General features: G+C 37.2%; 1 protein-coding gene across 1 annotated transcript in view; it reads right to left on the bottom strand.

Moving 5' to 3' along the window:
• Positions 1 to 2,249: 2,249 nt before the first annotated feature.
• Positions 2,250 to 12,938, bottom strand: part of ktn1 (kinectin 1) — a 42,297-nt gene continuing 31,608 nt past the window's right edge. The window contains exons 28-36 of the mRNA XM_016274383.1: positions 9,200 to 9,289; positions 8,985 to 9,077; positions 7,800 to 7,868; positions 7,604 to 7,687; positions 6,930 to 7,013; positions 4,685 to 4,768; positions 4,466 to 4,555; positions 3,129 to 3,239; positions 2,250 to 2,811 (exon numbers count right to left, since the gene is read on the bottom strand). Coding sequence (XP_016129869.1) covers positions 2,773 to 2,811; positions 3,129 to 3,239; positions 4,466 to 4,555; positions 4,685 to 4,768; positions 6,930 to 7,013; positions 7,604 to 7,687; positions 7,800 to 7,868; positions 8,985 to 9,077; positions 9,200 to 9,289 — 744 coding nt within the window. The 3' untranslated portion in view covers positions 2,250 to 2,772. The remainder of the gene's footprint in view (positions 2,812 to 3,128; positions 3,240 to 4,465; positions 4,556 to 4,684; positions 4,769 to 6,929; positions 7,014 to 7,603; positions 7,688 to 7,799; positions 7,869 to 8,984; positions 9,078 to 9,199; positions 9,290 to 12,938) is intronic.

Here is a 12,938-nt window from a genome sequence, read left to right as displayed (position 1 = left end):
AAGCCTTTGAGAAAATAAGATTTATTTCCAAAAATAAATACATAAAATATTTTAGATTTTATAATGTATATTTAATTTCTATTTCGTTTTTACTATAGAACTATAAAATACACTCCATATTTAAAGGGGTCATCGGATGCAAAATTCACTTTTGTTGTTTTAACATAAATGTGTGTTGGAAGTGTGTGTACACATCCACCCTATAATGATAAAAATCCACCCAGTGTTTTTTATAAAACCCCAATTTTAAAATCCCCTTTCTCAAATCAGGCTGTTCTGAGATTCCTGGCAGAATGACGTAGTTCTGCACAGGCTCCTCCCACGATAGTTGATTGACAAGTCTGTCTTACCTTAAGACCCACCCTGAGTAAGCTGAGAGCTGTCCCCGTTGTGTCGACTCCAGTGCAGGGGAAGACAAGAACGTCTCCGATTAAGCGATTGAGGCGTTTTGTTGCTGGATGTAATAATGAACATAGCAGTTGTCATTTATCTCCTCCTTCTCCTCCTCCTCCACAGCAGAGCTCATTAGCATTTAAAGCAACACGGACTAGAACGGCGTGCTGAAAACACAGCTGATTTTGACAGGGTAAAAAGGGTGTTTTTTACACTACCATTGAGAAATTTTAACCAAAGTATGTTATAGACTTTTCATTAAGACCCCAAAGAATCAGCTCAACTTGTGGAAAATGGGCATCCGATGATCCCTTTAAATAATTAAAAAGCATCATAAAATGAACCATAGACTGAACAAATATTATTCATTAAAATTATATCTGCCGAATGTGTAAGTGATGTTAGTTTGTTTTAAAACAAACTTTTTCCTCCTAAAACTGTAGCCTTTTAATACTTTGCCAGCCAACTATTCCTGTGTGCAACACATTTACCATGCCACCAAATAGCTTTGAAAACTGATTGGTTCACAAAAGTAAAGCGCAATCAGTTATTGTTATGCCCTACCATTTCAAGATAGGAAAAGACAGAAAGAAAGAAATTAAAGGTGCAGTAGGAGATCTTGGAAAATGCTAACTTTAGCCTGATAGCACTGAAAGCGAACATCTCACTATCCCTGCAATCGCAGTCCAAAGCCACGCCCCCTGAACGCATATACGCTGACAGACCAGAGTACCAGAGACAACATTACTACAATAGGCTACATCAGCGGTTCCCAATTCCAGTCCTCGCGCCCCCCACCCCCGCTCTGCACATTTCATATGTACATCTGTCGACCGTAAGTGCCCTGCGAAGTGGACATCATCGGATATTCCTCCATGATTCCAGTTCGAAGCAAGCGTATATATTCCATACAAAGGGCATTAAAGTGTGCGAGACGTAAATTTAAATAGTGTTTATTTACAGAGGTATATTGTCACACTTCTCTAGTAAGTTTCATCTGTGTGTGAAGAAATCCGTGAATGAATGTTCTGAAGTGAAGTAAACTTCAACGGATTTCCTCTGCTCAGGGAGTAGGGAGCAATGAACACTGTGTAGGGATCATATCGATGGGAACACAGTTCATGCAAGTAGCTCACTTCTAACGAGCTGGTTATCTGAATCTGGTGTGTAAACTAAGCGAGACATGCAAAATATGCAGAGCGGGGTGCCGCGAGGACTGGAATTGGGAACCGCTGGGCTACATCATGTGTCATTCACTGGTGAGAAAACTTTATAGTACAGTTAGTAAAAGTACTACAATACCAGGAAGGAAGATGACGTATCCTGTCTGCGCGAACCCGGTGCGCAGAGGTATGCTAATACATACGCTGACAGGCAGGTAGGAAAGCCAAGCGTTTTGATTGGACGAACATTTCTTGGTCCTACTTCTTCCACAGAATATATAAATACAGATAAATACATTTAGACCACTTAACTTAATGATTGCTATCGTGATGAGAAGAGATTTCAACCAGCATAACAAAAAATGTTTCTGAAGACAATCACCTATTGCACCTTTAAGAAAGAAAGAAAACACTGTTATAAAAACAAAAAGGAGGCCAGACTGCATTTTTAATCAAGCATCCCTTTTAATACCAGTCACCTGTTTTACAAAAAATGAAATATCAGTGTTAATGAAATTAGTAACAGTATAGAGTGTGATAAGAACAGAGGAGGATGCCTCTGTCTGAGCAGCACTTAAAGAATTGCTTGCAGTGGTGTTTAGCACAGATTTAACCCGTCTTTCACCCACGATACCGCAATATGTCCCTCATTACAACAGGCCCCCAGGAAAACAAATACTAAATTGAGCATAATTAGTCAGGAAAAGCATTTATTGGTTTAAAACGGATCTCTTGCATGTGCCTCTGAATTTAAGGGTTTCAAGACAAGAGCTGAAAACACAAAGTGAGTGTCAGTAGATCATAACAGTTATTTTATTTTTAAAAACACATATCCCCAACGCTCTTTATATGAAAGGATAAAAACCTCTCTGGTCAACAAAATAGTATTATTCAAAGTATTCGGACTGAAAAAGGGTCAAATGAAACGTGAACGAGTCTAACCGTCTCGTCTATCGGATGCCTTTGCTCTGTATGTCTACTGAATATGAGGAATGCCACAGCATTAGAAAGGATCCGGTTCACTGAGTGCACGTCGTCGGGGTCTGGCTGGGAGAATGGGACCCCAGGCTGGAGTGTGCTGGGATTGTGGATTGGTTTAACTGGAGATCACATGGTCGATCCGGTGCAGTAAACAGGGCTGGAATCTGACGGTGGGTTATTCTGGTTTGATGTCATGTGGCTTTATGAGAGCACATCGAAGCCTTCCTCGGTTTCATTACAGTTTATAATTAAAGTATAATTTATCTCCATCATCCTGAAACAAAAAGACAATAAGGCACTTGTTTACCATAACTGGGAACTAACATTAGCAAATAGAGTAGCCAACAGAATGCTCAATAAATGTACAGTAATCAGATTCATTGGAAATTGATTTCCTGTGAACTACAGTAAATATTTATAATGCTTTTATATTATGTAAGAAAAAGCATATATAGGCAATGTTGGCTAAAAAGCCAAGTGTAAAATTGGTCGTATTTTTTAAATGCTGTTTAGCTACAGTGATTTGATCTAAGAAACACCCAGAAACACTAGAATACATTAAAAAAACAACAACAAATAAGTGGATCCTACCCTTTCATTTCCCTTGGTAAGCTGTCTGTTGACAGACTGAAGCAGTTCTTGTAGTTCCTGTACTGTCTGATTCAACCCTGCAGTCATCTTCTCCTTACGGTCAATCTCCTCCTAAGAACACGAGTCAAAAGATTGCACAAGTCAGGCAGACATTTTTTAAATGTCACAATTTTCCAAAGACTAAACTCAATAACCACACTTGCAGTGTTAATTTATGCAGGGTTTTTATATTTTCATTTTCATTCCTGTTAATAGTTTTTTTTATATAGCTGAATACCAAGTATAGTTTTATTATATATTGTATTTAGTTATATATTTCATAGTCTATATATTTTTTATTCATATTAATTTCAGTTTTAACTAGATGGTTACATCAAGATAAACCTTTTTTTTTCATTACATTAAATGTCTTTACAGTTTTCATTATAGTTCACTATTAAACCCAGTACAATACAGCTTGCTTTTCTCAGCCATTTTGCAGTAAACTTCAAACTATCATTTTCATTCATGTGGAGTTCAGCCATAGTCACTGATATTTAAGAAAACAATATTTATTTATTTAGAGTGCTCATATAATGCACACACACACACTACTGTGCAAAAGTTTTAGGCCATTAGTATTTTCACCAACAAAAATGGTTTTAAGTCAGTTATTTCTATCTTTTGCTGTAGTGTGTCAGTAGGAAATATCAGTTTCTTTTAGCCATTAATTGTAATAATCCAGTGAGATTTTTGTCTGACAACAGCCAGTGCTCCACACAGAGATCTGATCTCTTCATCATCAGTCTGTCTGGAATAACATGAAGAAACAGAACAAACTGAGACAGACTCAATCCAGAAGAACTGTGGCAACGTCTCCAAGATGCTTCAAGAAAGTAAAATCTATTAAATGACATTATTTCTTGAAAGCATCCTAATTTTACAGCATTTCTATACAAGTGCCTAAAACTTTTAACAGTACTGTAGTTTGCAGGTAGGTCTCTTGAAGCATCTTGGAGACTGGATTCTTCTGGATTGAGTGTCTCGGTTTGTTCTGTTTCTTCATGTCATCCCAGATGGATGGGATGAGGTACTAAATACTAATGGCCTAAGACTTTTGCACAGTCTCTCTCTCGCTCTCTCTCTATAGAAAATGTATGCAACCCTATAAAACAGTGGTATTTAAACTTATGATCATTATAAAGTGTATTAAGTTAGTTCTCCTCAGATTCACACAGGTGTCCTAGTACAGTATCCACAGATGTAGTTCATCTCATTAACCCACTCACACCTGACAACCAAAAACTGTCCACATGTGTTAAACAGTATATTGTTTTGTAAGCTAACAAACTCCTCACCGTTTGCGTGAGGCTGCTGGTCTCTATCAGGTCAGCTTGGCCTGCTTCTTTAATGATCTCTGCCTGAATCAACTCCAGAGACTGCTGGGCCTGATCAGGTGACAAACCATACAATGAGGAAGAGAAAATAACTTGATAACAAACAAGCTTCTTAATCACTTAACAGTTTTAAAATGCGGACGGTTTAACAGAGAGATCCTCCTGCATCGCAAGCTTTACCTTGTAAAGGTTTCCAGCTACTTTCTGTCGCTCACTCTCCTCCGTCTCAAGCTTACACAACGTCTCAGTCAGCTGAGTCTTAAGCTGAAGAAAAAGCCAAGTCAAATATCACTTTACTGACAAGTCAGTGATGGGCTCCTGAAAATGAAGATCATTTACTCTCCCTCCAACTCTTTCTAAACCTACCTATGTTCTTCTGTGGAACACAAAAGGAGATATTTAGAGCAGAATGTCCAAGCTGTACTTTTTTTGTCAGGAGTTTTAGTAAATAGTGACTTCATGAATAGAACAGACTAATTTGGTGATGCTTTGTTTGGCATTTTAGAGCTGGAACTGTGGGATTACAAATGTAAGAATCTGTTTAAAATCTGGCATTGCATCACATGAAAAACTAAGGTGAAGTACATTGTATTTAGCATTTAAGGTAAATTACATCAGACAAATGATTATCTTAAGCAAAGTGGAGCAAGAGGTTCCTGTCTGTTCCTGTTCTCTTATTGTTAGTCAAATGGACCAGATTACTGAGACTATCACCTTTCGTTTGTAATGGCTCTTGGTGCCTCTGCCCCAATCTTTGAGTAGTTATACTGACTGAATTAGGACTTTCAGACTGATTGGATTAGCACCTATGCATTTGAAGGACACTGTTATGCTGATGAGTTCAAGGCTGGGAAAACGCCGGTGTCGGGCTGATTGCCTGTACTTCATTTGCATGCTATGGGTTAGATTGTCTCCACCTCTACTGAATGTATCCCACCCCCTTAAAATGTATATAAACTACAATGTATTCCTGCCATAGTCAAACTTTTGATGACTGCAGCGCCACGCAGCGCGTTCTCAATAAAGAACTCTGCTGAAGATACCCAAGAGTCTCCTGGTCTCTGCTTCGACGAGGAAAAAGTTTCCTACAGAACCCATCTGGTGGCCATTCACTGTCATTATATGGAAGAGAGCAGCTCGGACACTCTGTTAAACATCTCCTTTGGACTTTCACCGAAGAAAATCAAACAGGATTGGAATGACAGAGTAAATAATGAAGAGAACTATCCATTTAAGGAATACAGTTAACTGTGCTGAATACTTGAAAAAAGTTATTTTATTTTGCTCTAACACAAATGTTTGCAGTAAAGTTTTGGATGCGATAATAGCTACTTCAAAAGCATGGAAATTTTAATTTAAGTTTCCTTCACAAAAGGGGTAAAGAAGGTGATGTCTAAATGTTAAAAAAACACTGAGGATTTGACAATAGTTCAGAGAATAAAAGGTTACAGAGCAGACAATGGACAACATTTTACACTAGAATAATAATAATAATAATAAAAAAACAACCACACTACTGCTCATAAGTTTAAAGTTGATAAGAGGTTTTTTTTATGTTTTGAAAGAATTGTCTTATGCTCACCAAGGCTGCATTAATTGATCAAAAAATACAGTAAAATCATTAATATTGTGAAACACATTTTTACAATTTAAAATAAGTGTCTCATATTTTTATATTTTGTACAATGTAATTTATTCCTGAGATGCAAAGCTGAATTTTTGGCATCATTACTTCTGTCTTCAGTGTCAAATGATCCTTCAGAAATGAACATTTTTGTGGAAACCATGATCCGTTTTTTTCTATTGATGCACAGAAAGTACAAACGAATAGCATTTATTTAAAAATATAAATATCTATCTATCTATCTATCTATCTATCTATCTATCTATCTCTTAACTGTCACTTTTGATCAATTTAATGCATCCTTGCCAAACAAGAGTATTAAAGAAAATCTTACTGAGCCCAAAATTTCAAACAGTAGTGCATGTAACAGACAAAAGCCGAGCTGTTAGTAATGTGCATGTGCTTGTGCCTGCACTTCCAAGTTTTAAGCAAAGGTGGCAGTAAGTTAAACTGTGACCGCAGAGGAAACGGAGTAAGCTATTATGACAGATTAACACAGAACTTTGGCAAGGTGTATCCGTCATCTCTAATGTTTCATATGATCAGGACTTCTGTCAAGAACAGCATTTATTTAAAATTACCTGCAATTCATGATGCTGTGTTTTGTCATCGCTGGAGCATGACAGTGTTATTATTGGAAAATGAATTCACTATACAGCCGAATAAATGTTTAGAAATTAGAGATAACAGATAGCAAGCCCTTGCCATAAAAGTCCAGGCCCTTGAAGCGAGCGCCCCACCCATGTGAGCTCAAGAGGAGAAGGGGAAAGCTACTTCAGTTTAACCAGGGGGACGTCTTACCAAATTCAACTCCTCATTCTGCCTGACGGCCTCTGTGTACGAGCCGTCGAGTTTGCTTTGCAACTCGGTCAAGAGATCTTTGAGCTGCAATCAAGTTTGAGATGTTTAAGGAACGAGTGGGGTTGAGAAACCAGTGCTGGCTTTGGAGGATGGTGTTTTAGTTCAGTACAGTATATAAGGGACGTCCAATGTGATTTCCAACATGTACATGGAAGATCAACCTTGTTGGCTTTGGTGAAAGTCATCCAGGTCTATGGGTTCATGAGATGTATAAATACAGGACATGTTCCCTGAGAAACATCCAGGCAAGTTTATTTAGACCCTCTACTTCGAAGGAAGAAATGAGTCAAAATGTCTTTCTCTGGTAATCGACAGCATGCTGTAAATGCATAAAGCTTAACATATATTGAACCCGGATCATTCGATCCTCAGTCCAGACAATAAAAGCTTTCTAGAAAGATCTGCAGGCTAAAGAGAGCACTGGATCACTTCAAGCATGTCAGATTCATTCATCACTGATCGCTGCGCTAGTTGGGACTGAGGATAGACAAGTAGATGCCAATCTAACATGTTAGACATTTAAAAACGACACAACCACAAGCAACAAACGAAAACATAAAAGAAAGAGAGACAGAGGTAGGAGCATGCAGTAAAGCGTTAGTATTTGTGCTTACCTCTCTGACCTCTGACACATAGGTGGCGCTCTCACGCTCCGCTCTCTCCAGTTCTGCCTCCAGGTGCTGTTTGTCTCTCCTTAGCTACGATATATAAATTGCAAAGCAGCATTCAAAGGGATACTCTTCAGCCCAGCGCTGAAGCGGTGCAAGTTGTACTGTGTTTCAGGGCTGTTCAAACTGAAAGCATACTCACACTCTCCACATCTCCATCTGAGCTCAGTCGGTCCACTTCCTGTTCCAGTGCAATTACCCTCGGAGTCATCTAAACACCAAAGCATCACATTTTTATTTTGCAGTCTAACTTGGTGAATCTTACAAAAACACTAGGTCTTAGGCTCCAAAAGAAAAAAGGCATTTCGCATAAAGAAAATTATTGATATGACTATTATATTCATGATAATTAAGCACATTTTCATAACAATTATGTGTCTAGATGATTTTTAGTTCACACTAAATGGTTATTTACCTTTTAAATGTGTTTTTACTGTACTACTATTATATATTGTACTATTACTAATATATAATATTGCATACATTATATATAAATTACATAATTATATATTATATAATAATATTTTATATAAGAAATCTTAAAATTATATATCAAATTTAGGGGTTTGGGGTCTGCAAGTTTTTTTTTTTTTTTTTTTTTAAGAAATTCATATTTTTATTTAGCAATGATGATGCACTAAATTAGTCAAAAGTGACAAAGACTTTTATAATGTTGCAAATATTTATATTTCAAACAAAATGCTGTTCTTTTGAACTCTATATTCAAAGAATCCAGAAAAAAAAGTATCAGTTTCCACAAACATTGTTAGTAATAAAAAATATTTACGGAGCAGCAAATCAGCATATTAGAATGATTTCTCAAGGATCATGTGACACTGAAGACTGGAGTAATGATGCAGAAAATTAGGCTTTGCCATCAAAGATTTTTTAAAAAAATTTTAATTCTAATAAATTCACAATAGCGTTCAAAAATTTGCTGTTTTTACTGTAGTTTTGATCAAATAAATTGTTAAGCATAAGAACGTTCTCTCATAAACATTAAAAAAGCTTACCAACTCCAAACTTTAAAAAATGTGAAAAAAAACTTGTATTGGTTATATAATAATAATAATAATATAGGAGTGTCAAACACACATGGCAACGCAATGAATCTGACAATTCAGTGTATCAAATACAGAATGTAATAACTGATTGAGTAAAATAATACCTCTAATGATGCATTGTGGGATTTAGTAGAGAATCCTAATCACACTGAATCATTGTCAGAGCAAACAATTTGGCATTAAACCTAACTATTAATTGTCTAAAATGTCAAAGGAGTGGTGTAGATATGAGGAATGCTGATGCAGTGTTTGTTTTTACCAACCTCTCTGAGATCGGCCTGTGACTGCTCCAACTTCTCCCTCCAGCGCGTCTCCTCCTGCTCCACACTGCTCTGTAGCTGCTGCAGGATCCCTTCCTGTGCACCCAACACCAACACCATCACTACACACCCCTCAGCCCACAGCTGCCAGCATACTGTCAGGTGTCACACATTTTGGTTTTTTAAAATCACAGACAGATGCAATGAACACAACTCACCGTCTCTGCAAGCACTTTCTTGTACGTCTTACAATCTTTCTGTAGAACTTTCTGGGCCTCCTCAGCCCCTTTCAACTTTTCTGCTAAAGCCTGCCCAAAAAAACAAATCTTGAAGTCTTCTGAAATGTTTATGCACCCCACTTGTTCATCAGACACTGGGCCTCATTTATCGAGCGCAGATCCGTGCGCACAAATCAACTTACGACAGAGTTCACGTGTGATTCATGAAACATTCGTATGCCGCCAAACTCATCGTACGAATGATCGCACGTTGATAAATGTGGCGGCATGAAAACAATCGTCATTTGAATATCACACCCCTAAAACCACCCCGGTTTAGAAGCCTCGCCCCTAGAGTTTACGACACAGAAACGAAACCTGGCCAAAAAGAGGAAGTAATCTCATGAAAGAGAAATTGATCTTACTCCAAAAACACCCGTTAATCTTGTAATTGCAAACAATTAGGCTACATTAATTTATGTAATTTATATGTACATTAAAATACTGGTAAATATAAACAGCCTATTTAGTTCCCCTCACTCTACAACAAATATTTTAAATTTAACGGTATTCAGAACAGAACAAGAATGAAAAATAAGTAGTTATAAAATTATATAATCAACTATAAAATAGAACACAGATTAGGCTATAGTGGCATTCATTATAAACAGCATACAAATGTCAAGCAAATCTGAAACCACATTGGGCTCATACCACAAGAATTCAAATGTTTCCATTTTTGCCATATTTGTTTGCATAACTACTATTCATTATGTAGCCTAAACCATGGCTTTATACTTCACTTATGTTCTAATATCAGTGTAAAATTCTTCACATGTTTGTTTGGGTGCTGCACGCTGATTTTACAGCGGACCTAAAATAAACAGTGTAACTTATGTTTGGTTGACTGCATTTTCGTTTGATGATGAATGGCTGAAATGTCAGGCAACTCTAGAACTAATGTTGTTTGTGTGTGCGTGAGGCGCCTGTGCGATCAGATGGATTAAATCAAATAAAGATATAAAGAAAAGAAATAAAATGCATTAAGAGTGTCACAAAAACGAGCGTAACCTATACTTGTTGCACAGTTGTTGTTTTTTCCTTTTGTTAATCTATTAATTATATTATAGCCCATTATATACTTTGTGTGATCCTTTTTATTTGATTCCTTTTATAGACTTAATTTCTGTTTTTCTCCTTTCACAGAAGCGCTGCAGGTGCATGATGCGACGATTGAATCCTCATGGTCTTGTTTACGCTGATATTCGTGCATTTAAAGCTAAAATCCTGTGTGTGTGTATGTGTGTATATATATATATATATAAAAAGACATTCTAATCTTACTGGTTAATGATCGACTAATGAGCTTCGTTTGGCGGTCAGGACAACAACAAAATGCTGTCATTCTACAATTCTCCACCGTATTTACTTTGCTGCGCGCAAGTTCAGGTAACTCAAAAACTTGCGTACACGAGCTGAGACCAGACGTGAGATTTGATCGTAGCCACCGCTCATGTCCATATTGATCAATTCCAAGTTTTGCGTTAAAACGACTGTACGCCCAATTTTCTGTCGTACGTTCGTTTGATAAATGAGGCCCACTGTCTCTGGAAGATTTACAATGCTTCTGTACCTGGGCATCTCCAGCTCCTGACGCAGGGGCAAAGGTCACTTCTCCAGACGAGCTCTCTCTCACAGACGTCTCAAACTTCTGTAGCCACTGCTGGTGGTTCTGCACAATCAGAATGTACATTTACACTAGAGGATTATGCAAACACGCACAGATGTGAATCCTGATTCAGTTTATTAGGATGGGAAGATGAAATAAATTATCTGTGCTTTTCTTGCACAATTTTGATTAATTTTTTTTTGCTTTGCGTGTGTGTGTGTGTATTGTGCACCTGGTCAGTGGGCAGTGGCACATGCGGCAGGAATCTGTGCAGCAACGCTCGGCATTCGGTCTCCGCTGACTCCAGCACTGTCTGATGCTCCTGTGGAAAAACACAGATCAAACACTCCCATCAAAAAGCTTAACAGGTGCTCCAATTGCATTTCATAGTTCAGTTGAAAACCACTCCATAATCCATACCACAAAAACTGTGCCTAGATTTGTATCAAGCCACTGGTGCTCCCCACCAAAAAAAAAAGTGAAATCCCTGTGCTTTTATCAATTTCACTCATTTCCACTATAATCCATATGTACTCTCACATAAATGGACACAAATTAAATATTCATCTGTTTTGAATAACATTCAGCACCAATCCCAGACTGACTAAAGTTAATCTTATTGGTCTGTGAATTTTGAAGAATCACTGTAAAACAAACAAGCAAACTAATTGTTTCTACTTTTTCACCACAATGCTTTTTAAACCTCTACTCATCAACGCATACAAATAATAAAACAACATCTAAAAGCCAGCACTGAATCTGAAACAAAATTTTTGTTTTAAGACAATTGTAAAAAATAAATAAAATAAATACAAATTTGAAAAAGCAAAAACAAAACATTTTTACTTCATCTAGACATTTCCCAAAAAAAAAATGTAACCTATTCATGTTTGAAGTCACCATATTACTGAAATGGGACAAGAAGAAAAAATACTGGACTTCAAGCACAGTAAAGTAATTCAAGATATTTATAGGTATAGTTCCCTCAAAAATGATAATTAATAATCATAATTTTTTTACCCTCATGTTGTTCAATCTTCGAAAGAACAAAAAAGATATATGTTGATGACGTTCGGTAACCAGTTTATTTCTTAAAATATCTTTCATGTTCCACAAAAGAAAGTCATAAAGGTCTGGAATAACATAGGTAGATTTTGACAATTTTTATTTTTCTATGAATTAACCCTTTAATCAGGGAAAAAGTAGGAGTTTCCATCAACTGGAATGTGATTAGTCACAACGGTTACACACCAGAATGGATCCAGATGGAATACAAATTAACTAAATCTATTCCTCATAAGTTACCATATTTTGAATAAAAAAATTTTTTTTTAAAAAAGGATTAGAATTTATTTGGAAATTGGTCTTCACAATAAGGCCTTGAATGTGCAATAATAAAATAAATGGTTAATTTTGATTTAACACTGACTTTAAAGGCCAAATAACAAAACATTTTTTGGAACGGGTTTAGATCCACAGAAGAGTATGAGCATAAGAACACAACAGAAATCTGGCGAATGCAGAGTTTGTCCAGCAGGTGCAGGGCTGGGATTCGTACAGCTGGAGATGACTGAGAGCAGATGTCCACACACTGGACAGTACATGCTGTCCACTCGACTAATGACAGCAGGCCGAGCCTCAGCAGAATTACTCATGATGTAAGCAGGTTTAGTTATAGCTTCAGGACCGTTTATAGAGTCACTGGTTACTCTATGCTGTTATGCCTCGCTACATTTAGATGACCGCTCAACCCCATGAAGGGGCAGGAGCTTCTGATTACTGACAGGTCTACACACCTGGCAGGAGGAAAGAGATGATGAGACCTTAAAATGTGTCGGGAAAGGGAAAACCAGGATGGATCAAACCAATAAATAGAGAACAAGAAAAAGCCATTCTGTGTGTCTTCAGATTGGGTCATTTTCTTCCCGATTTGCTTTTTTCGTGGTAGTTCTTTGGAATGATTGTGAGAAGATTGAAATTGGTGCCGACTGAATAGTGGAAATCAGGTGGTGATCAGCATGCTGGGAAAGAGGAAATCAGGGGAGGTCAAATGACACAACGGACATGAAA

Source organism: Sinocyclocheilus grahami, unplaced genomic scaffold, assembly GCF_001515645.1.
Source record: "Sinocyclocheilus grahami isolate Dianchi unplaced genomic scaffold, SAMN03320097.WGS_v1.1 scaffold86.1, whole genome shotgun sequence".
Classification (NCBI taxonomy): Eukaryota; Metazoa; Chordata; class Actinopteri; order Cypriniformes; family Cyprinidae; genus Sinocyclocheilus; species Sinocyclocheilus grahami.
The sequence above is the reverse complement of the archived record's forward strand: the minus strand, read 5'-3'. Positions and strand labels throughout refer to the sequence as shown.